Source organism: Trachypithecus francoisi, unplaced genomic scaffold, assembly GCF_009764315.1.
Source record: "Trachypithecus francoisi isolate TF-2019V2 unplaced genomic scaffold, Tfra_2.0 Lachesis_group3, whole genome shotgun sequence".
Taxonomy (NCBI): domain Eukaryota; kingdom Metazoa; phylum Chordata; class Mammalia; order Primates; family Cercopithecidae; genus Trachypithecus; species Trachypithecus francoisi.
In genome coordinates, this window is record NW_022681468.1 from 121,190,513 (window position 1) to 121,217,013 (window position 26,501).

General features: G+C 36.0%; 1 protein-coding gene across 1 annotated transcript in view; it reads right to left on the reverse strand.

The window, feature by feature from the left end:
• PIAS1 (protein inhibitor of activated STAT 1) overlaps nucleotides 1–26,501 on the reverse strand; it is a 150,174-nt gene that overhangs the window by 41,686 nt on the left and 81,987 nt on the right. The window contains exons 3-6 of the mRNA XM_033189612.1: nucleotides 11,067–11,151; nucleotides 10,765–10,812; nucleotides 6,591–6,681; nucleotides 5,800–5,934 (exon numbers count right to left, since the gene is read on the reverse strand). Of these exons, the coding sequence (XP_033045503.1) occupies nucleotides 5,800–5,934; nucleotides 6,591–6,681; nucleotides 10,765–10,812; nucleotides 11,067–11,151 (359 nt within the window). The remainder of the gene's footprint in view (nucleotides 1–5,799; nucleotides 5,935–6,590; nucleotides 6,682–10,764; nucleotides 10,813–11,066; nucleotides 11,152–26,501) is intronic.

The following is a 26,501-nucleotide window of genomic DNA, read 5'->3' on the forward strand; positions in this document are numbered from 1 at the left end:
AGCATACAACATATTAATCTGATATAGCATTGACAAGCTTTATTTATTTATTTAATTTGAGACAGAGTCTTGCTCTGTCACCCAGGCTGGAGCGCAGTGGCGCAATCTTGGCTACCTGCAACCTCCACCTCCTGGGTTCAAGTGATTCTCCTGCCTCAGCCTCCCAAGTAGCTGGGACTCCATGTGTGCACCACCATATCTGGCTAATTTTTGTGGGTTTTTTTAGTAGAGATGGGGTTTCACCATGTTGGCTAGGCTGGTCTTGAACACCTGACCTCAAGTGATCCACATGCCTCAGCCTCCCAAAGTGCTGGGATTACAGGCATAAGTCACTGGGTCCAACTGAAAAGCTTCTTTTAGAAAAAACTCTTATTCACCATTACTATTTACTTGCTTCAAGTATGACAGAAACTGGAGAAATGCTAATTAACAATGTGAAACTATGTATTGACAACTTGAATCTTCAGAACTTGGAATTACCCTTAGGCTTTATATAAATACTTAAGAAGAGATCAAGCAGAAACCGCAACAAGTTCAGTGAAAAGGTATGTTCACTCTAGTTGAAACATGTAACCAAATAGAAAAAAAAGCAGCAAAAAGAATGTGGTACTAACAAATGCCACTTGTACCGGTAATACAAAATGAAATTTTTACATCATATGAATGAGTGAACTCCAGCAGCAAAAAAACCCACCAAAGCTTAATAGTGACAGAGATTCTTTTCTAGGTAGACAGTATTTTATTGTTCCTGCTAATCCTTCAAATACTAATTCCAACTACTGATATATATTATATATTATATTGTATTATATTACACTGATGTTTTTGTCTATTGCTTTTTCAAAAGTCTTAAAAATTATTTGTGAAGTTCATGAAATGCTTTCTCTATAATTGAAATATACTCTATTCATTATGTGCCCCTTACACTAGTACAAGTTGAGTATCCCTGATCTGAAATGGTTGGGACTGTAAGTATTTCGGACTCTGAATTTTTTTTTTTTCTTCCAGATTTTAGAATATCTGCATTATACTTACCAGTTCAGCATCCCTAATCTGAAAATCTGAAGTCTGAAATGCTCAAACAAGTATCTCCTTTGAGTATCCTATTTTGAATTTTAGAGCATCTTGATTTCAGACTTTCAGATTAGGGATACTAAACCTAAACCTAAATAATTTCTCTACAAATAATGAGAGTTTAATAAATGCTAGAAGCAGTGATTACACTGAGGTAGAGGAAGAAGTTACAATACAACTCACTTATTTCTTTCAGGCACTATACTAGCTCTCCTATTTATTTCATTTGAAAAGACATAGCTGCAACATTTCTCACTGGCAACCAATTATACAAAGGTATCTGCAAAATAGTAAGATATTCTACATGAACTATTCAGAATATCTTCACAAGCTGAATTAAAACAGTAATCTAAAAACAATCTATTAAGTTATTTTCTGGGCTTTGGAAAATAATGTTTAGTGTTTTACTTCCCCAGAAAAATGTCTTCAAATCTTTGTAGTTTGGAAGCCTTCCTATGGAAGAGTATTTCCCCCTCTCCTCCAGTGCTTTTTATCAGCAGCCATATTCCCCTCCTCTCCTACAGTTTCAGACTTCTTTCCTATTTCACCAAGAACACTCCCCTTCTCCCTTAGTGAGCTATTCTTTTCATACACAAAAACAAAACTTTCCTCAAAAAGGGGGAAAAAGGGAACTACAAGGTACACTATAAATAAAATATGTAAAAGATTTTAAAAACCTAATGGTGACACATGAGTTAAAGGAAAACAATATAACCCTGAGATATGTCAAAAAGAATTTTGATATAATTCAAAATCCCAATTCTAACAAACACATCCAGTAAAAGAGAAATATAGAAATACATCACTGATACAATAAAGTTCTATCAAAATTAATAGCAACATCATAATAATGTTTTACCAGTAGCAGTATTCTCATTAACATAAGGAGCAAGTCAAATATGTCCACTAGTGCCTGCATTGTTTAACACTGTTTACAAAGTTCTAGGTAGTAGAACAAGAAATAAATGACAGAAGTATTAAGATAATATAATTTGTATGACATACCTCAAACTCAAAACTGTTAATGTAGAAATACCAATAAATCATCTAAAAAGCCAACAGAACTAATATATGAATTTAGCTATGAAATAAATATTAAAAATAACTAGTTTTAAGTAAACCAACAATAAATAAATTCTTTGAAAATGTAACAGAAAAAAGATCTCTTTTTATAATAGCAGTAATAATAACAACCAACATAGGAATTAACAAAAAATATGCAGGAATTGTAGGAAACCTATTAAATTGCCGAGGAACATAAAAGAGGATTTGAAAATACAGTTCCTAGAATGGTTATATTAAATATTGTAAATAAATTCTCCCTAACTTAAACTATAACTTTAAAGAAATCTCATACAAATTCTCAGAAAGACGTGCAAGTGGGGTACAGGAGGGAGGGAAAAAATGTGATAAAGTAATTCTACTTTATCTGGAAGAATGAATGTAAAAAAAAAAAGTAATGCAGGAGAATCAATGTCAGCCCTGCCAGTGTGGTTCCAATAACCATCAATGTGCAGATGACTCGCACATTTTTTCCCTCTAGCCCAAATGTATCCTTTAAGCCTATCTGCCCCACTGCCTATTCAGGATGTCTCACAGGCATTTCAAACTCAAAAGTTTCAAAAGTAAATTCATTATTTTCTCCATCTTGTCCTCCAATGCCAATGCCCAGTCTTCAAAGCAAAACAAAACAAAACACACCCACACTCAGTCCTTTTCCAGTGTTTCCTCGATCTCAGCAGTAGTATCATTTGCCTAGCTACCCACCAAGAAACCAAGGACTCATCAGTGACATCTCCCTTTCTCTTAGCCCTCAACTTTCAATTCATCACTTAATTCTGCAGATGCCCCTACTTACCTCCATTTCTACTGCCACCACTCTAGACAAAGATACTATTTCACTAATACTTCCGCAAGAGCTGGCTCCTGAGAGATGTCCTTCTGCATGATGCTGGCCTCCATTTAAACTATTTACTACTCCAAAGAGTGATCTTTTCTTTTTTTTTTTTGAGACAGAGTCTTACTCTGTAGCCCAGGCTGGAGTGCAGTGGCGCCATCTCGGCTCACTGCAAGCTCCACCTCCTGGGTTCATGCCATTCTCCTGCCTCAGCCTCCTGAGTAGCTGGGACTACAGGCGCCTGCCACCATGCCCGGCTAATTTTCTGTATTTTTAATAGAGACGGGGTTTCACTGTGGTCTCGATCTCCTGACCTCGTGATCTGCCTACCTCGGCCTCCCAAAGTGCTGGGATTACAAGCGTGAGCCACCGCGCCTGGCCAGAGCGAACTTTTCTAAAAAGAAATACAGCACTATAAACTTTCTGCTTAAAAAGAGAAAATCCTGGCCAGGCGCAGTGGCTCCTGCCTGTAATCCCAGCACTTTGGGAGGCCACGGCAGGTGGATCATAAGGTCAGGAGCTCAAGACCAGCCTGGCTAAGATGGTGAAGCCCCGTCTCTACTAAAAATACAAAAATTAGCCGGGTGCGATGGCAGGCGCCTGTAATCCCAGTTACTTGGGAGGCTGTGGCAGGAGAATCGCTTGAAACCAGGGGACGGAGGTTGCAATGAGCTGAGATCATGCCACTGTACCCCAGCCTGGGCAACAAAGTGAGACTCTGTCTCCAAAAAAAAAAAACAAGAAAAAGAAAAAGAAAATCCTTAACTTTAACATTACCTACAATGCCCTAATGGTTTAGTCCTATCTTAACCCTCCAGCCACATGTCATATACCACTCTTCCCCATTCTCTGCACTCTAGTCAGTGAATCCCTCTCAGCTTCTTGTAAAAACCAGGCTCCCTCCTACCACTGGGCTGTTGTGTGGGTAGTTTCCTCTGAACCTTTCACCTGATTCCTACTCTTCTCTCAGCTCTTGGCTCAGCCACTACTTCCTCAGGGAAGCCCTCCCTGACTGCTCTCTCTCATTCAAAGTGCCCTTTGACACACTGTAAAATCACCATGTGCCTCTCTTTTATAGTACTTATAAGTAGGTTCACATTCTTTGTGTGTGTCCACCAGGCCCCTAGATCACAGGCCTCATGAAAATGAGCTTTCTTCCCTCCCTATGGTACTGCCAGTTTTGAGTATAGTATATGGCACATGGTAAGCATTCAATAAATTTCAAATGAACTGGTGGATACATATGAGTTCATACCATGAAAACTGTCCCAAAAAAGAACGCTAGACTAAGAAACAACATAGAAAAAGGTCAGAAACATACTCAGGATATGTAAAAATTAAATATGCAACCATGGTGGCTTCAGAATCAACATTTATTTGGTTAACAGTGTTAGAATGGGCTATTTAAAAAGTGAAAGAGGCCGGGTGCGGTGGCTCAAGCCTGTAATCCCAGCACTTTGGGAGGCCGAGACTGGCGGATCACGAGGTCAGGAGATCGAGACCATCCTGGCTAACATGGTGAAACCCCGTCTCTACTAAAAAATACAAAAAACTAGCCGGGCGAGGTGGCGGGCACCTGTAGTCCCAGCTACTCGGGAGGCTGAGGCAGGAGAATGGCACAAACCCGGGAGGCAGAGCTTGCAGTGAGCTGAGATCCGGCCACTGCACTCCAGCCTGGGCGACAGAGCGAGACTCCGTCTCAAAATAAATAAATAAATAAAATAAAAAATAAAAATAAGAAGTGAAAGAAAGCAATTTTTACCTCACACCACACATATATTTAATATGAACTAAATATTTAAAGGTAAAATATGAAACCTTAAGTCTAGAAGAAAACAAACAAATAATTCCACAGATTGGGAAGGGCAGATAGGCAAAGCATGGTGGAGACGAGAAAAGACTATATAAAGGAAATAACTGGTTAAGATTTGGCTACACAAAAACTTTGTGTAGCCAATATTATTAATAAATAATATTAATAATATTCTGCATATTAAATAATAAGATAAAAATAAAAGGTAAACAAACTGGAAACAAACATCTGTGACATGAAACAGAGAGTTAAGTTTTACTATATGAAGATCTCATAATCAATAACAAAAACAGCAACAGAGAAATAGACATAGATACAGTTTTAAAATGTAAATAATCACAAATATAAAACATATTCAATCTCAGTAATAATGAAAAAAGTACTAATTAAAACACAGTGGTGGCATTATTTACCTAACAGAATTGGTAAAAATTTCAAAGAAGATACTAGTGTTAACGAGTACGCAAATAAACACTGAAAGTCAGAGAATAAATTTGTACAACATCTTTGGAGAAGGTAATCTGTCAATGTACACAAAATTTCTTAAAATTCTGTATGCTCTTTGACTTAGCAATCCCACTTCTGAGAATTTACCCTAAGGAAATTATGATTTATGCATGCAAAGTTATAGCTACTAAGATGGTCTTCAAAATATTCTTTGACATACCAATGAATCAATCAATAAGTCAAGTAACATGCTCAATAGTAGAGAACAGGCAAATTTATGGCATATTCATATTGGAATATGATATCATCACTTAAAATAATGCAGAAGAACATGTAATGATACAGGAGGACATTTATGATCAATTGTTGAGTAAAAGGGCCAGGTTATAAAATACTGGATACTTCATAATCCCATTTTTCAAATGGAAACATGTTGAAAATTCATTGTGAGACAAAAATAAATCCTTTTGCAGCTCATTTTACATAATTTACATATAAATTCAGGTAGGCATGGTGATTAACCCCTCCTTATAATACAAAAATCTGGTAGAAACAAAAATTTCCTTACTCTTCCAATTTCTGCAGTCCAAGAAACAACAATGGTGTTTGGTACTGTTGTGGACAGTCGGACAAGTGAGGTGATATTAATTGGTCGGCTGGGTCGCTTTGGTTCCACGCCATTTTTTGTAGGTGGAAGGTAACCCTAAAAATGAAATATAATTTACTTATACTTATTATTTCCACAATCATTTTGACTTCCATTCCTTAAGAAAAAACCCCTACAAACTACATACTAGAAAATACGAATGTTTTCATTAAAAAGTAAAGAAGCAAACATTTACAAGTTTCTTGTGTTATTATTTTTCCAAACAACCTTATATTCTCCTTGTAGTAAACCTGAGAAAAATATTAGTGATGAAAATTCAAAGTCTCTTAAATTTAAAAATCAGGATGAATTCATAACAAGCTTAGACAGGTATATGAGGTGTATTTCAAGGGCATCAAAAACAGTCCTCACCCCTACTTCCTGTTTAAGACACAGCATTCTTCAAATCTCCTTTCTACCATAGGCTTATAGACTCACATGAACACAGCTGAGACTCTGTTGAAAAAACTTCTCCCCAAAATCCAGTACAATACTAAAGCTACCACACCCAACTCCAAATCCTATGACCCCAAAACTAATGTTACTGCTGCTAACTGCACATAGTTGGTACAAGTGTTTCACCTAGTCACAGGAATATATATCCAAAATAAAAATGTTTTCTTAAGGAAAAACTATGACTTAACAACAGCTGTGATGACTTATTTGATAGCTATGTTGGTAATGAATTTTAAAAAATAGTTTTTAGGACTTACTGGAAGGCTGCAAGGTTTTGTATTCACTTTCACACAAAGATTGGGTGGGAAGTGATCTTCTTGTGGACAACTGGTTTCTGATAAACAAAACCTAAACAATAAAGGACAAGTTTAATTTCCTTATTAAAGGATGACTTCGTTAGTATTATTGTTCAATAGATAAATTTAAAAGATGGTAAATTTAAAAACAACCAAAAGGGAAAACTATAAAAACTGCACTTTTCATCCAATTAATAAGTATATATAAATAGGCTTAAAATAAATAATTCTGTCAATGTAAAGTTGTGGCAATCATGACTATCACCCTGTAGTTGTCTTCATGATATTGCCAATTATCTGGTTAAGCATGTTCTGAGAAGCACTAGCTTTTTCAGCGATTAACAGGTGTTAAAAAGAAAAAAAGAAAGGCTCGTTAGTTAAATAAAATTAAGAAATTCTTAATCAAAATAATTAAATTAAGTTTCCTTAATACAGAACTTTTCAGAGCTTTTAATAGGCTAATAAGCATTATACATCTCTAAGAGGAAGACCTAGCACCTGTATGCAGTATTTTCCAAATTTATTTGCCATGAAACACTTTCCTGGTTCTTAGCAGAAAATACTGAGAATGCTTTTAAGTCCATCCCCAGGATCAGTAAACCAAAGTACTACTTATTTTTTTGAGAACTGAAGACACTGAATATTATTTGTGTTATATCCACATGAATTTAGAATACTATTTTAGAAACTTATAAAAATATTTCTAAATTAAATGCACAGTCTTTTGGAAAAATCAAGGATACATACATAATTTGCAAATTCTCAGTCTATTCACTCTTATTACTATTTTGCCATTTAAGGCATTTATTCTTTATTAGTTCCTATTCTCAATATACACCTAAGGCTCACTGCACTGTTATAGAATGCTCATAGCACCCCTGAGTTACACAGTAGGGAGAACCCTATCTCTGAATTCTGTGAAATATTCCTCATGTGCAAACAACTCCTCTGAACACCTGTGGTATGGGGTTCTTAACCTGCTGGCCATGAAATCTGAGTATGGGGATAACGCACAAAATAAAACAATTTTATATGTAAACTTTTACGAGTACATATACATATTCATTTTTACAGGGAAACCATCCACAGCTTCTATCAAATTTTCAAAGGGATCAGGGATCCATAAAAAAGTTAAGATTTACTGATCTACAAAGATTTTCTAGAAATATACTTAGCAAACAGATGTCAAAGCTCACAGGACCACTCCTAACTTCAGCAGAACCTTCCATTACAGGCTAATTCTTTATGCTGCAACAGTTAAGAGGATGTCACAGTTTTTAAATAATTATTCCAATGCACATAAATCAATTTAAAACATGGACCCTGGCTGCCTGAACCCTTTCCTACAGGAAAAGAGTAATTTAAATGACAAGTCAGTGTCTATTCAACTAATCTAAATCACCCTAATGAACTGAAGAGAAAAAAGAAAAAAAGGAATAGCAGAAAGCTTCTGTGAAGTGGTTCATGGGGCAGAGAGGAGGGAGTGGAGCAGGGAGGCGCAACAGAAATGAAAACAGACTAGGTGTCTAATAGAGAAAACTTGGATCCTAATTCTCAACTAATTATTTTCATGCTTTAGATAAACATTTATAATTAGGATAGCAGAGAGGCATACACTCCTAACTTAAATAAAATACTATGGTTGCAGACCTAGCAACGTGGGGCAGGGAGAGAAATGATCTATTTTATTAAAACACAAAGAACCACCTAACAATGACCAAATATAACACAACATGGTTCTTTTTTTTTTTTTTTTCCAAGTCCTGGAGATAAATTTCAATTAAAATAGCAGTCATGAAGATTCCCTTGGAATCTCTGAATTAGAATAGCTGATCTATCTAGACAACCTTACTTCAAAATGTGGACCACACCTGTTGCTGCTTTAAAGAATGTATGTATATTAATACAAAATACTTAGTAACTAGATCTTTTATTCTAAAGCTATGGTTTTTGGCCGGGCGCGGTGGCTCAAGCCTGTAATCCCAGCACTTTGGGAGGCCGAGACGGGCAGATCACGAGGTCAGGAGATCGAGACCATCCTGGCTAACACGGTGAAACCCTGTCTCTACTAAAAATACAAAAAACTAGCCGGGCGAGGTGGAAGGCGCCTATAGTCCCAGCTGCTCCAGAGGCTGAGGCAGGAGAATGGTAAACCCGGGACGCGGAGCTTGCAGTGAGCTGAGATCCAGCCACTGCACTCCAGCCCGGGTGACAGAGCAAGACTCTGTCTCAAAAAAAAAAAAAAAAAAAAAAAAAGCTATGGTTTTTAAACTCTGTTTTAGTCTTGGGACCCTGTCTTCAAGTGAAACCTAACCCAGAGTCAAACATGCAAAACAGATAAAAGAGATAAAAGAAGCCCCACTTTGGTTCAGGCTGTGTATGTGTTTAGGAGAGAAGTGGAGGATGGCAGAAGAGTATGAGGCCGTAAGGGTGGCTCCATGCAACAAGTTTGAAAACCACTGATTTAAAGGATAATGTCAAGTATCAGTACAAGCAAAATGTCAACTATTGAGGCAGGAAGTAGATTACAGCAATACATACTTAACTATGGAGACATCTTATTTTTGTCCTTTAATTTATTCAGTCATTAACACAATCTGGCCGACACAAAATATACCTTTTATTATACAGAATCATCTTCAGCAGTGCCTTCCAAAACTGAAACTTAGATTATCACTAGTCTACTGCGGTAAGGTCCTGTCATACTGTTTTATGGTATAAAAGCTATTACGCATAGTCATAACCTTTTTAGAATCTTCAACTCAACTTTAGACTTCAACTCTGCTTTCTCACTGTTTTTACCTTATTATTTCAAAGCTTAGATTAGATGTTTTCACATGATTCCATAAAGTGCCGAACAGGTGTTTTAGATTAATCCCTTTTTTAGCCTCCTAGTGTATTTGCAATTTGTACGTACAACTTAGTATCTGATTATTGAGACTAGGCTATCTGTTTGATTTATCTTCCCAACAATTATAGGGAAAACAGCTTCCTGAAGAAAACAACTGTTTTATATTTTCTCTTCCATCCCTATTGCAACACTGTGGACATTTAGGGTGGTAAACTGAATAATAAAAGCATAATATGATAGTTTATATAAGCACGGTTTATATAAGGGGGAGATATATGTATATGTATATAAAAGGGAGATATATAAGGGACAGAAATAACACAAAATATTTTTTTTTTCTTTTTTTTTTTGAGACGGAGTCTCGCTCTGTCGCTCAGGCTGGAGTGCAGTGGCCGGATCTCAGCTCACTGCAAGCTCCGCCTTCCGGGTTTACGCCATTCTCCTGCCTCAGCCTCCCGAGTAGCTGGGACTACAAGCGCCCGCCATCTCGCCCGGCTAGTTTTTTGTATTTTTTAGTAGAGACAGGGTTTCACTGGGTTAGCCAGGATGGTCTCGATCTCCTGACCTTGTGATCCGCCCGTCTCGGCCTCCCAAAGTGCTGGGACTGCAGGCTTGAGCCACCGCGCCCGGCCAATACAAAATATTTCTTATATATTCTAAAATAAATGAATGGGCTAAGAAAACAAACTGAATAAGGGGTTGTGAACCCATGTTGGAAAATTTCCCATTAGTCTTTGAAAAGTTTCAAGAGATGTCTCAAATGGATCCTAAATTAGAGCACATTTAAATTATTTAAAATACAGAACAAAACAAATTAAGAGTATTTTTGGTGTTTGTTAATCCATGAGATACTGTAGACTTAACTACTAATTCCTCATCCACAGTACTTTGCCTCTTATGGAGATAAGGCCCATGCTTTCATAAAACTTGATATGATATTGTAAGATATCATTAGCAGGAGCTTCTCAACCAACTGTAGCAGGAGCTTCTCAACCAACTGAGGGCAAATATGGTTAGATATATAGAACATGACTTCCTATATTAAAATCTAAATTGGGGGGTGGGTGAGTGGTGGAAAAAATCTAAATTGGATGAAAATTAGAGTATCTCAAAGCAGGATAATGTTTTCCCTCACCCAAATATCTACACCTAATACTTTCAATACATTTACTGAAAAATCAGGTAGATTTCCTCTTATTCCTTAAAATTTTTTTTCCATCTCCCCTTCCTGATAAGGAATATTATCTTTTAAACTTTGAATATATCCTATAGTCAGCACTGTACCTTAACTGGACCTGTACTGTGAAGTCACATTTGGTCCCAGAAATGTCCCTAGAAGAGACAGAATAGGAATTAGAATCACTTTTAAAGTATTTGCATGAAAGTTCATTCAAAGACATTGTTACTCCAGAAAAGTTTTTCAAATTATCATAACTATAACTGTTCTTAATTAACACAATATATTTGCATTACTAATATTTGCAACACACAAATACTAACTCACCAATCACTGTTTTTTAAAATCATTTATTCTAGTGTACTGGATTCAAAGGTCAAACTGCAAGTTACACTTGCCAACAACTTACATGGAACTACTGATTTGCTGCACTTGTTGTGGTGTCAAGGCAAACGCAAAACAGGTTTCTCGAAAGCGCTGACTGTTGTCTGATGCTAAAGAAGACAAGAATTATACTTTCAATTACCTTTAAATTTGCCAGTAAAGACAAAAGCAAAACAAACAAACAAACAAACAAAAAAAAACCCCACACACTCACATGTCTTTAATTAACTGGTATATATTCTAGAGTTTAGATAACAAGGCAATTAAAGCACTGAAAAATAAGAAATACACTAATTATAACATAACAAACAGAAATAGAAACAAAAATGGCTAATTCCAGAACAACATATCAGGATTCAAATTCAGACAATACATAATCAAAGAAAGACTAATGGAAATTTTTCTAATCATATAAACATTTGCATCTAAAGAGCACACTTGTATAAAAACATACAAATTTTATTTAAAATAGAATGATATAAACCCATTTAAAGAGACACGATTTCTGGAAGAAGTAACAAACATACCCGCCTTGAGAGCTGCACAGGTGAGGTGACATTTGGTTTATAAAGTAAATTAAGAATTTTATCATCTCCTGTTTAACTCCACCATGCAAGTTTTATACAATAAATATCACATACAGTTTTTCTCCTAATCTTAGATGAGTTCAAAATTTGCTTATTGTCACCAACTCAAAGAAGGAAAAGAGACGTAAAAGAAGAGAATTAAGAAAGGAAGGAAGGGAGGGGAAGAGAGGTGGGAAGACAGACAAACACATGTAAGCAGGTAGGTAAGCACAGTCAGACTAGAGCAGGGGTTTCTGAAGTATGCTATTATGAGCAACAATAGTTCCATTAGACTTTTTGTTTGTTTTTTTAAGAGACAGGGTCTTGCTCTGTTGCCCAGGCTGGAGTACAGTGGCACCATCATAGCACAAACTCAAACCCCTGGGCTCAAAGTGACCCTCCTGCTTCAACCTTCTCAGTAGGTAGAACTACAGGCATGCATCACCACATACATTGGCTTTTAGTACACATTAGATACATTTTTTTAAAACATGGTTAATATCCCTTTTGCTCACTAATGAGTCCTCAGTGCTTGGCACAAAGAAGCACTGAATACTATTTATTTGTTGAATGAGTAAAGGAATACAAAAATTTAAGAAATACCAGATTAAACTATTTATACTACTTTTCCAGGGTAATTTTCTAGAATAAAATGATCACTAAGAGTTATTATTAAGAAACTCCTGGCCTCCGGGGCACTTAAGGCCTATGCTGAATAAGCAGCTGAAGTTGGTTGTTTCAATCTCTTGCTTAAACTGAGTTTGATCATACTTGCAAGAAACACTTTCTTTGCAACTACCAACCAAATTGCAGTAGGTCATGTCAAAAAGTCGATACCAAACATATCATTAAGAGAAAGAAATAGAAAAGAGCACTGTTGATCTAGAATTCCATCTCAATATTAACAGTATCTTTCAAAGGCTAGATTTGCTTTCTGCTTTATGTGTTCTGGGATGACTTTTTCTTAAAGAATCTATCACCAAGGAGCAGTCACTAACAGAAAAAGTTGTCTTAATTATGAAGCATCAACCTGGCAATGCCAGTAACTAAGGCCCAGAATGTAGAAAAACAGCTAACATTTTCCTCTGTCAGGTAATGCAAGTAACTAACTTCTTCGCTTCTTAGAGAATATATCTCCATCAAGATTTTAGTCCAGTAGACTTAGCCTAATTTAAATCTTTGGCTCTATTTTTAAAAAGTGCTAAAATAATTTCTCAAGTCCAAAAATTCATATTACTCTCTAGGCAAAATTTCAGATGCATTTTAGAATATATGACTACAGTAAGTTTTGGGTATATATAGGTTTAGAAAGAGAAGATATAATTAAAACAATAAGGCTATTTCTTATGTCACAAATAAAAATCAGGTTTCTTACTTAATAATAGCCCCTACTTCCGTCTCCTTTTATATATACATTGTAACACTCATGGGGTTGCTACTATTTACCTAGAAGAGCACCTTTCACACTTTGTAGTTTTTGGGCTTAACTGCTGTTACAAACGACAGTGAAGTCTTTATAGTTCTGGTTTTAGAAAAAACTATCTAAAAACCTTTCTGAAAGTGAAGTAAGCTACCATTAGCCCTTTCCGAAAAATTCTGGACAAATTACAGAATCTTCATACTGAAAGGAGTCTTATGAAATCATCCAAAACAATGACCTTCAATGTTGGGGGTATACAGTTCCATGGGTACAAAAGACAATATGTATAGGGATACATAAAAAAGTATCTATCCGCAAAACAGAAGTTTTATAAAGATGAGATTTTACATAAAACCTAAAATCTAATTTATAAAAAAACTAAAATGTTATATAAAATGTTAATCTTTCTAAACTCTTATTTTTCCTATAGGTGAAAAAATTAACTGACAATAATTATATATATTAATGGGGTTCACAGTGATGTTTTGATACATACAGTATATAGTGATCAGATCAAAGGAATTAGCATATACATCATCCCAAATGTTTATCATTTCTTTGTACTGGGAATGTCTTATACGTTTTATAACATATGAGTACAATAGTTGATGCATAAGCTATATATATAGCATGTACAAGTACTTTGCTAAGAGGTACTTATGATCAAGTAAGTTTGCAGATCATTGATCTAGAGTTCAACCTTCCTTTCAACCTGTCCATTCATTCTCTGTTTGAACCCTTTTAGACATGTGGGAGATGTGGCCTTTACTTTGTCAGGCAGAAGATGACTGGTGATGAACAGTTTAATTGTAAAAATGCTTGCAGCCCAATAGAGAATAGTAGAATATTGTAGAAAGGGACAAGATTACACAGACCTGGATTCCAAACCGGTTTTGCCACTTATGCGTCATGTGACCTTGGGTATTCATTCACTCTGAGTCTTTCTTCCAATATTTAAACACAGAAACATACACACTCTGCTAGGATTATTTTGAAGAATGTAAATGAAGTAACATATTGAAAACAACCAATAATTTCCTTTTCTTCTCACTTTTCTTCTTACCACTATAGTGAATCAAAATATACGAGGCTGTAACTTCCACCCACTGATGCCACACAGCACTGAACTAATCTCACTATCCAGTGACAGCCATTCTTCAAATATTTGAAGAGACTTAATATGCCCCTCCCTTTCCAATGACTCTTCCAACTGTATTTTAGTAAAGATTTCAGAATTACTCACTGTCCAAATCTTCCTCCTCCAGAAGTATCCCAGGTTGTTATACTCTTATTAAAGTGACAGAACTGGCTGGGCATGGTATCTCACACCTGTAATCCCAGCACTTTGGGAGACCAAGGCAGGGGGATCATCTGAGGTCAGGAGTTCAAAACCAACCTGGCCAACATGGTGAAACCCTGTCTCTACTAAAAATACAAAAATCAGCCAGGTGTGGTGGTGAGAGCCTGTAATCCCAGCTACCTAGGAGGCTGAGGCAGGAAAATAGTTTGAACCTGGGAAGCAGAGATTGCAATAAGCCAAGATCGCGCCATTGCACTCCAGCCTGGGTAACAAGAGTGAAACTCCGTCTCATTAATAAATAAATAAATAAATAAAGTGACAGAACCGGACAGCACTGTCACAACACATATTTGTTCAAAATATGTGTTGTTGCCCTTCTGTACTGGCCTATCCCAATGGGAGGATAATGTTCAGGGCCATGGACATTAACCTTGGCCAATGAATAGGAGTGGTAGTGTACCACTTCCAAGCAGTTCTTTAAGAGGCACCCTGTGATTTTATTACCTTTGTTTCCCCTCTGCCTGGATCCCAGAGCAAACAGAACATATAGGAGAGACACAATCTGCAGCTAGTTAAGTAACATAAGTGGGAAAGAAGCTTTATTTCTTTGGTTGTTTATTTTTTCTTTTTTAGAGACAGTGTTTTGCTCTGTTGCCCAGGCTAGAGTGCAGTGGCATGATCATAGCTCACTGCAGCCTCAAACTCCTGTGCTCAAGCAATCCTCCTGCCTCAGCCTCTACAGTAGCTGGCACTACAATAGTGGGTGCGACCATGCCAGCTAATTTTTTTTATTTTTTATTTTGTAGAGACGAGGTCTTGCTATGTTGCCCAGGCTAAACTGGAACACCTGGCCTCAAGAATCCTCCCATCTTGGCCTCCCAAAGTCCTGGGATTACATGCCCAAATCTTTGGTTGTTTCTAATAGTTGTTAGCCATTGAAATCTAAGGTTGCTTGTAAGTTGATTGATACATTCTTCCACATGTGATGTCAGAAGAACACTACTTTTATTAACTACTTTCTAGTACTGTTAATCCATACAATAATCATGAAGATAATGTCATCAGACCATTTTTTAGATGAAGAAATTGAGGTTCAGAGCAATTACTAACTTGTCAGGGCTTCAAATTTTTAAGTAGAAAAATCAGAACTGGAACTCAATCTGTACATCTCCTATCTCCAAAGTCCACGTTCCTCTCATAACATAGGTTTATTAGCTCTCTTGATCTCGGTGCTGTACTTCTACCAGTGCAGCCTTGCATTACACTGGATCACAGAAAATCGGAAAAGAATTACCTATTATCCTCTTACTGTAATTTCTTATCACTTTTAATCTATTTCCTTCCAGTCATTCTTATATCAAACTGTAGATACAATACGAAAGCTTGCTTTAAAAAAATTACCCTTATTACATTTTCAATTGCAGTCTCTATTACCATTTTTAATTATTGTATTCTCTCAGGGGACATATGAACATTTTAATTACTCCCCTGATTAGTCATTTAGGTTATTTCTAATTTTTCACTATTTGAAACAACTCTGTGAATATCTTTGGGTTTAAAGGTTTGTTTTTTGGAAGGGTGGTAGGTTATTATTTTCTTTGGATCAATTCCCAGATGTGAGATTTCAGGGTCACAAAGCATGAAGATTTTTATGAATCTTTACACATCACAAGAGTGCTTTTCACATGGTTGTTTTACATATGAGACCATCAGCAATTTATGCATCTAGTGATTACACTCTACTCTGGTCAGCATGGGAGTTGCTGCTAATTTAATGAATGGATCCTGGTAACTCTTCAGTAGTTTTATTCGTATCTAAAATATTTTTATGTTTTGTTATTTGTTGAATTTCCTGTTTAGCTAATTGTCCAGTCTTGTCCTATGCCTATTTATATATTTGCATAAGGGTTTCATATACAAGAATATTAAAACCTTGGAAATTTGCCACAAATATTTCCTCCAGTCATCTACATTTTTTTTTTAATTTCATTTGGCTACATTTTTAGATGATATAAAAGATTTTTATGTGGTCCAATCTGTCAACAACCTCCTTTTAAATTATTCTGCTAATTCTGAACTTAGCTGTTTCTTTGCATAAATTCAATAAATACACAATTAATTTTTTGGCTTATTGTTTCTATGTAAATATTTAATATATCTGGAATTTTAGTTCATATTTTAAAAATCTAAATTTCAGTACTCCAAATTGCTTACAGTTACATTAACACCATTTGTTAAATAAACTTTCCCTTCCCTATGGATATGTGTGCTTCTTTTATCATATATTAAATCCTTATGTCCTGTATAGTTTCATTCTGGGCCACATTCCCAATTATCTTTTTTATCCTGGTGCTGGTACTCTATTTTTTGTTACAGCTTCACTATGTTTCATTATCTTATAGTTAGGTTTTGCTCTATCCATTTTTTTTTAATTCATCTAGATGAATTTCCAAATCTTTTTGTTATGGTTTTTAAAGCTCAATAGTATTTTGAGTAGAATTACAATAAACCTATGAATTATTTTGAGAGCTGAAATATTTACATCTTTAACCTTCCTGTCTTGGACTATTGCACCTGTGTCCATTTATTCTTATCTTCAAGGATTTATTTCTATCATAGATTAGTTACACTGCTCCCATTAATGTCATTCTTAGCAAAATACCTACCAATAGAAGAATGATTGAATAAACATTCATAGAATACTCTAAAACCAAAGAAAGAATGAAGACAATTTCTATGCGTTGGTATGGGAGTGATCTCTCTAAGATACATCATTAAAGTGACAATGACAAGATTAAAAAAAATACAGTATGCTACTTTCTGCGTAAGAGAGGAAGTAAGAATATATAAAGCTACTGGCTTTTTTGAAAAGGAAGGAAAGAAAGAAAGAAAAAGAAGGAAGGAAGGAAGGGGAAAGAAAGGAAAGAAAGAAAGAAAGAAAGAAAGAGAAAACCAGAAGGATAAACTGAAATTAATTAAAATGATTACCTATGAGAGACAGAGAATGGGATAAGAAATAGGAAGAATTTTAATATAGTTTTCTAGTTAATTTTTACTTTTAAATCAAATTCAAAAGATAAAATTAAGCAAAAATGAGTATTTCTAACTTTTTAATATTTATGATATTTTGCATGGACTCTCACTTTGGTTGTTATTCAAAGTGGTTATTACATAATATCAATACATCAATTTTTGTTCTTCTGAGCTCTATTTTGCCACTCAAATTGAACTTAACCCTAGTTTTACAGCCAATTTCTTAGGATTTGCAGATAAACCTTCCCTTAACTACAACTAAGGAAAAATTTAATCTTCCTTTCTAGCATTTACACCTCTAGTTCTAATTCATGTCTTATTATATAGGCCAGAACTTTTAAAAGAATATTTGTAGATCTTCCAGGGTTACTTCTTTGCTGTAAAATTTGATGTACCTTTAACATTGTGTTTTTTTTGGGGGGGGGGGGGGAGATGGAGTCTCACTCTGTCACCCAGGCTGGAGTGCAGTGGCGCCATCTTGGCTCACTGCAACTTCCGCTTCCCGGGTTCAAGCGATTCTCCTGCCTCACCCTCCCAAGTAGTTGAGACTACAGGTGAGGGCCACCATGCCCAGCTGATTTTTTGTATTTTTAGTAGAGATAGGGTTTCACTATGTTAGCCAGGATGGTTTCAATCTCCTGACCTGGTGATCCTCCTGCCTCAGCCTCCCGAAGTGCTGGGATTACAGTCGTGAGCTACCGCGCCCAGCCAACATTGCAGTTTTTAACAATCACCTGCAAAATTGCTTCAAAATATACATGCCTGGGAGTTTAGCCCCCAGTGGGAATAATTCTGATGCACCTCCATTATCAGGAACTACATCTAGGGTTCTTCTTTCTTTTTTTCTTTTTTTTTTAGAGGAGGTTTTGCCACATTGCCCAGGCTGGTCTCAAACTCCTGAACTCAGACAATCCACTTGCCTTGGCTTCCCAAAGTGCTGGGATTACAGGTATGAGCCACCACACCCAGCCTAGGACTTTTTAAAAAACTAATAAATAAAGACACAGCAATCCCACTTCTACGTATTTACCCAAAATATTTGAAAACAGCGTATCAAAGAGATGTCTGCACTCCCATGTTCATTGCAGCACTATTCAAAATACCAAGTACGGAATTAACCTAAGTGTTCATCAGATGAATGGATAAAGAAAATGTGGTACTAAATATATATATACATAATGGAAAAGCATTCAGCCTTTAAACAGGGAGAAATTCTGTCATTTGTGACAAACATGAATGGAATTAGAGAATATTACGCTAAGTGAAATTGGTCAAATACAGAAAGGCAAATACTGCATGCTGTCACTTACATGTGGAATCTAAAACAATCAAACTCATAGAAACAAAGAGTAGAATGGAGGTTACCAGATATGGTTAGAAAATAGGAGAAATAAGTTTTTTCTTTTAAAAGATCTTATTGCACAACACGGTGAACACAGTAACATTTCAAAATTGCTAAGAGTACATTTCAAATGTTCTCATCACCTAAAAAATGTGAAATATTTGTGGAAATTGATATGTTAATCAGCTTGACACATTAGATTTGAGCATGTCACATGGTATTCGAAGATCATAACACCACTCTGTGCCTCATAAATATATACACCTATAATTTTTCAATAAATAAATATAAAGCTGTCTGTTGATTATAAAGATTCCTTATAATGTTAAAGAACACTTTTTCTATTTCATTTTTAAAAAATTATTAATGGGTATTTAATTTTATGAAACATTTTAAAGTTTCTACTTAAACTCCAAATAAGCTAACGGACTCTCGGAGTCAGAAGTGCAGGTGCTTACCCCAGTTCTATCATTCAGTAATTGTGTGACCTTGCACAAACTGTCTGACCTTTCCATGCTTCAGTTTCTTCATCTAGGTAATATAACCCTAGAGAAACCTTATAATTATTTTGATACCTAAATAAAAATATAAAACCACTTACAACAGTGCCTACCTAACCCAAAGTAAGCAATCAATAAATGTTAGCTATTATTAAATCTGATGAATTAATGTGTTTCTTAATACTGAACCACTTAGGACTTCTGGATAGAGGATGTATCTCTAACAAGGTTTTAGTCCAGTAGACTTAGCCTAATTTAAATCTTATTATTCCTTCGATATTCTGATAAATTCTACCAGTTAATATTTTAAGGAACACAATTATATTCAAAAAGCGACTTGAATGATAGCTTTTTTGTTGTTGTTACCTTTGTTTCTCTGTACTCCTCTTTGGCCTGCTTACTTTTTAATAACTGAGAACATTTTGTAGTATACAGAAATTGTTTATTCCTCAAAAAAAGTTCTGAAGAATTTACCAGCAAATGTATCAATCCCAGAGTTTTTCTCTTTTAAAAAAGCAGTTCTTTGACAATATTCTCAAGTTATCAGTATATCACATTTTATACATTATTTTCACTGCATATACATTTAGAAAAAACATTTGGAATGTGTAATGTATTTGGAAATTTCATTGAGGTTTCTGAAATTTATTAACATATAACTGTGTTAATGTATCGCTCCTTTATTAACATATACCTGTGTAATGTATACATATACTCCTCCTATGTGATTTAAATCTACTTTCTATGGTTACTTTTGTTTAATCAGATCTGCAAGAAGCTTATATATTTTGCCTCTTTCATGAGCTTTTTTCTTTTTAGGTTTATTTATTAATTCCACCTTTTTTCCTACTTTTAAAAATCTTTATTTTTAATTTTTGTGGGTATACAGGTGTATGTATTTATGGGGTACATGAGATGTTTTGATATAGGCATGCAATGCATAATAAAGTATTTTTTCTAGTTTCATATGATGAAATGTTGATTTCCCCCCCTCAAAATGAACATATCTTTGTTTATTTCCAATTATAGAAAATATACAATACTCACTGTAAAAAACAAAAATTAAAACCACACGAGATTACAAAATAAAAGTCTACCTCATAGTCTAGCTGCTTCCCCACAGGATGAAGAAAACCCCTGAACATTATGAAAAATTTGGTATACAACTATAGAACTTATAAGCACACATAAATCTATGTGTGAGAGAGAGAGAGTGTGTGTGTAAGTACAATTATTTTGCAATCTGCTTTTTCATTAAGATTTTAAGTTTTGAGGATATGTTTTCATTTCAGCATATAAATTATCTAATCTACTTCATTGTCTGCAAAGTATCCACTATATAAACACAATTTTAAAATAACTTTTACTTTTGTCTTTAATATATTTTTCCTCCTACTTCTATTTTTCTTAAATTTTATACTAAATTCTTGGTTCTTCATTTTTTTAAACGATAAAAGCATGTAGTGTTTCCTTTTGGCTTTTCATTAATGCCTTATTTTCATAATCTATTTTTTAAATGTCATTTTAAAAATCTATGTTTTAGTATACTCACAGCAACAACTTTTACAGTTTCTGCTGTTTTGAATTAGATATTATGTTTATGGTCAAGTATATAGATAGCTTTATAAATATTGCAGACACTTGAAAAATAACTGGGCCAGGTACAGTGGCCGAGGTTACAGTGAAAAACGATCGTACCACTGCATTCCAGCCAGAGTGACAGAGAGACCCTGTCTCTAAAAAATAGTAATAAGCTGTATCCTCTAATATTTATAAGATACAAAATGTAATAAATACATGTTATATAACACATTATATATTAAAAGTGTTTTTTTTTCCCTTTTTTTTTTTTTTTAGACGGACTCTTGCTCTGTCGCCCAGGCTGGAGTGCAGTGGCCAGGCTGGAGTGCAGTGGCCGGATCTCAGCTCACTGCAAGCTCCGCCTCCCGGGTTTACGCCATTCTCCTGCCTTAGCCTCCCGAGTCACTGGGACTACAGGCGCCCGCCACCTCGCCCGGCTAGTTTTTTGTATTTTTTAGTAGAGACGAGGTTTCACTGGGTTAGCCAGGATGGTCTCGATCTCCTGACCTCGTGATTCGCCCGTCTCGGCCTCCCAAAGTGCTGGGATTACAGGCCTGAGCCACCGCGCCCGGCCTCCTGTTTGTTTTACCACTGGTTACTGCTGTTTATCCATGTGATTTAGTTTTCCAAGACCAAAAAAAATTTATTATTTCTATTTTAGATTTTCATTATCAAGGTTTATCTTTTCTAACATTTCATTTATTTGTTGGACATTCTGTGACTGTTTCTCAAGTTTGTCCTCTGTTCTACTAATCTGATTTTCTACAATACTATTTCTCACTTCCAATGAAGACTTAATTTTGGCTACTGAATCCATTTGCTGGAATGCAAATAGGAACAGACCTTTCAGAGAAACTCATTCTCAATTCCTAATACCACTGAGAAAGGTTATCACTTCTAGCAGAATCTGGAATGTTTTAACAGATGATGTTCTAATAAAAAACAGTCATATTTTTAGAATCTGCTTTTTCTCATTTGTTCCAAAAAAATTTTCTTTTTAGATCAGAATTCTCAAATCCAGCTATACATTAGAATAACTTGGAGAACTAAAACCATACCCTAGCTAACAACCAATCCTACTAATTGTGAGATCCAGATATAATATTTCTTAAAGGTTTTCCAGGTTGGCCAGGAGCAGTGGCTCACACCTGTAATCCCAGCACTTTGGGAGGCAGAGGCGGGTGGATCATTTAAGCCCAGGAGTTAGACACCAGCCTGGGCAACATGGCGAAACCCTGTCCCTATTAAAAATACAAAAATTAGCTGGTCGTGGTGGCACATGCCAGTAGCCCAAGTTACTCAGGGGGCTGAGGCAGGAGGATCACCTAAGCCTTGGGAGGTTGAGACTGCAACAAACTGTGATTGGGCCACTGCACTCCAGTATGGGCGACAGAGTGAGTCCCTGTCTTAATTAATCAATTAATCAATCAACCAAGTTTTCCAGGTGATTCTAGATGGACAGCCATATTTGAAAATTTCCATTCTAGACTGCTGGTTGAACTGCCTAAACCAAAGATCTAAAAGGAGAAAAAGGCCAGGCATGGTAGCTCACGCCTGTAATCCTGGCACTTTAGGAGGCTGAGGCATGCAGATCACTTGAAGTCAGGAGTTCGAAACCAGCCTAGCCGACATGGTGAAACCCCATCTCTACTAAAAATACAAAAAAATTAGCTGGGCGTGGTGGCGTGCACCTGTAATCCCAGCTACTTGGGAGGCTGAAGCAGGAGAATTGCTTGAACCCAGGAGGCAGAGGCTGCAGTGAGCTGAGGTCACACCAGTGCACTCCAGCCTGGGCGACAGAGTGAGACTCCATCTCAAAAATAAATAAATACATAAACAAAATAAAAGGAAAAAAATTAGTCTTGGTAGAGATTGCTAGCTTAGCACAGCACATCAGCTACTTTTATTCTATTCTAAAATTCCAATAAAAGGTCAGTAAAGATTTTTCTTTGCTTGCTTGTGTTGTTTTTGTGTTGTAAAATAAACCCAATAGGATGAGGGTGGCTCACGCCTATAACTGCAGCACTTTTAGAGGCCGAGGTGGGCAGAGCACAAGATCAGGAGTTCGAGATCAGCCTGGCCAACAAAGTGAAACCCCATCTCTACTAAACATACAAAAATTAGCCCGGCATGCTGGCCCGCGCCTGTAGTCCCAGCTGCTCGGGAGCCTGAGGCAGGAGAATGAATCACTTGAACCCAGGAGAGGTTGCAGTGAGCTGAGATCACACCACTGCACTCCAGCTTGGGTGACAGAGCAAGACTTCATCTCAAAATAAATAAATAAATTAATTAATTAATTAAAATAAGTTAAAAATAAAAATAAAAAATGAAAAGACATGCCAACACGACCAAGTATCAGAGGAAAGCCTTCAATATGGAATAATGGTGACCAAAATGACCCAAAAAAAGGTAGCTGGGAACAGGCAGAGATTATGCAGGAATTAGATAAATTTCCAAAGGCTCTGAAAAAAGCTATCATTTATAACCATGGTGCAACTATAAAACAATTCTGCCAAGGCTAGGCATGGTGGCTCATGCCTGTAATTCCAGCATTTTGGGATGCTGAGGCAGGTGGATCACTCGAGGTCAGGCCAACATGGTGAAACCTCGCCTCTACTAAAAATACAAAAATTGGCTGGGCGTGGTGGGACACGCCTGCAATCCCAGCACCTGGGAAGGCTGAGGCATAAGAATCACCTGAATCTGGGAGGTGGAGGTTGCAATGAGCCAAGATTGCAATATTGTACTCCAGCCTGGGTGATAGAGTGAGACCTTGTCTCAAAAACAAACACAAAAACAATTAACGAGTTACTGTTTTTTTTTTTTAAAAAGAAACATCTGTATTTTATATGTATACACAAAGTTCTTGGAGGGTAAAAATATGATAGCACAAAGGAAAAGCTCAATAGACAGGCTGGAGAATAAAGTTCAGGATATCTCCCAGAAAGTAAAGCAAAAAGACAAGGAGGAAGAAAACAGGTATGAAAATTAGAGAGTTGGTCTGGGAATAGGAGTTCCAAACAGAGAACAGAGAAAACAGAAGGAAGGAAATAAGAAATAATTAATGAAATAATTCAAGAAAAGTTTCTACAAGTAAAGGACAAGTTTCCAGATTACCACTGTATTCCCAATATAATGGCTAAAATTGGTTCATATGGCAACAAAATTTCAAAACACTGGGCATAAAAAGAATTCTACATGTTTCTGGAGAGGTGGGGAAAGAATAGGTTACAGAAAAAGATCAGAAACTGGTCTGGGCACAGTGGCTCAGGACTGTAATCCCAACACTTTGGGAAGCTAGGGCAGGAGGATTGCTTGAGGCCAGGAATTTGAGATCAGCTTAGATCAGTACAGCAAACCTGTCTCTACAAAAAATAACAATTATTAGCCAGGCATGATAACACAGGCCTTAGACTTGGCTACTCAGGAGGCTGAGGTAGGAGGATGGCTTAAGCTCAGGAGTTTGAGGCTGCAGTGAGCTATAATCATGCCACTGTACTCCAGCCTGGGTGACACAGTGAGACCCTGTCTTCAAAAAGAAGAAGAAAAAAAAAGAATCAGAAACCAGCATAACTTTGAACTTTTCAACAACACTATAAATAGAAGGCAATGGAAAAATTAATGCCTTCAAAATTCTAAAGGAAAATTATTCTAATGCTGAATTCTACATCCAGCCAAATTATCAAATAAAGTATGGGTATAGAATAAAACATTTTCAGGCATGCTTTATTCAAAAAATTTACCTTCCATGCAGCTTTTTCCTATGAACTACTAAGAGATATGCCACACTAAAAAGAGGGAGAAAACTAAGAAAGAACAGGACATGGGCCTATGAAATACGAGATTAACACAGGCAAGAGACAAAATAATATCTGAGATGTAATGAAAGAAGACTTCAAGATGACAGAGTATCCTGTGTTTGGGGTTAGCAGAGTATCAGTTTAGAAGGCTCTGGTAGGGAATTCTTATAGAACATGAAATTGACAGAATTACCTCATGCACATGAATTTAGACATTCATCTTATCCATCTGGAGATTTACACAGTGGCAAAAAAATTTTGGCAATGAATGAGAAATAAGTACACAGGGGGAAAAAAAAGAAAATGACCGGTACAGGGAAAATGAAAAGGTATTCAAGAAATGAAAAATAGTTCACTACATTACTCAGTTACAAACAGTGTTTACATAGTCATAATAAACTATAAATGGGATGACTCAAACAAAATTACAATATAATCAAGAGAGGGTGACAAATAGATTATATGGTAGGAGTGGAAAATAAGCCAAATCCTATTTCCCATGGTGGGAAATCAATACATAATGCCTAAAACTGAAAATGCAACAATTTGCAATGCAAACATATTATTTATACATTTTTTAAAAGCCAAAAGAGATCAAAATAGTTACCCCTAGAAAGACAGAAATGATAGAATATGAGAACGTGGGATTTTTAAAATGAGCCTATTTGACATTTTAAATGGTATTCATTTATAACTTTTGGTTTTTTTGTTGTTGTTGTTGTTTGTTTGAGCCGGAGTCTCTCTCTGCTGCCCAGGCTGGAATGCAGTGGTGCAATCTCAGCTCACTGCAACCTCTGCCTCCCAGTTCAAGAGATTCTCCTGCCTCAGCCTCCCCAGTAGCTGGGATTACAGGCATGCACCACCACACCCGGCTAATTTTGTAGTTTTAGTAGAGATGGGGCTTCACAATGTTGGCCAGGCTGGTCTCAAGCTCCTGACCTTAAGCGATCCACCAGCCTCGGCCTCCCAAAATGCTGGGATTACAGGAGTGAACCACCACACCTGGCTGTTCATTTACAACTCTGAAAACAAACAAACAAACAAACAAAAAACCACAACCTAAGAAATAGTCAAAGTCACGACTGTGGTAAATGAGCCAAAGAAAAAATATCTGTATGTCTACAGGATAAAGATGAGATCTTCCTAACTTCTGATTGTCTTTATAGGAAATGTTTTACTTCTTTACATAGTTATTGCCATCAGTAGTTGAAGAATGCAAGAGTAATAACCTGATTCAAATTCTCTGGAATACACATGCTTTGCTTTCATTTCAAAATAAAAATAACTTCCCACCATCATTATCAATAAAGATTATACAATTATAAAAATTCAGACAATACAGACATAGAGAGATAAAGGTATTATGAGCATATACTTCCTCAGATCTTTTTGTGCATGTGTGTATATATGTGCACACGTATGTGTATATATGTATATATGTGTATATATGTATATATATGTATATACACATATGTGTATATATACACACATATGTATACATATACCTATATTTAGGTTTATATTATGTCCACATCTTTGTTGCCTGTGTTTTCCACCTATAATTCCTATAATTGTGTGTGGACATGGTACAAATACAGATCAACGTTATCATTTACAATGAAGCATAGCAGTAGTGAAGGTATATCTATTTTATCAATAAATGTTCTGAAGACAGAAATTATACAAGTTTACTTTTATAAATAAGGTTCCCATAAATATCACAGAATATACTTAATTAGGTACCACTCCTGTAAATTTCTAGATGTGGCTCTGAGTAATTTTAAATCAGCTTCTAAGCAAATAGTTTCCTATAGTGCAGGCTCTTCCATGTTATTTAACATATGGAAAAATAGTCTCCATGGTATTCCATGGAAAGATTTTTTTATATAAGGCACTTTTTAGTACAACCATGTTGTTT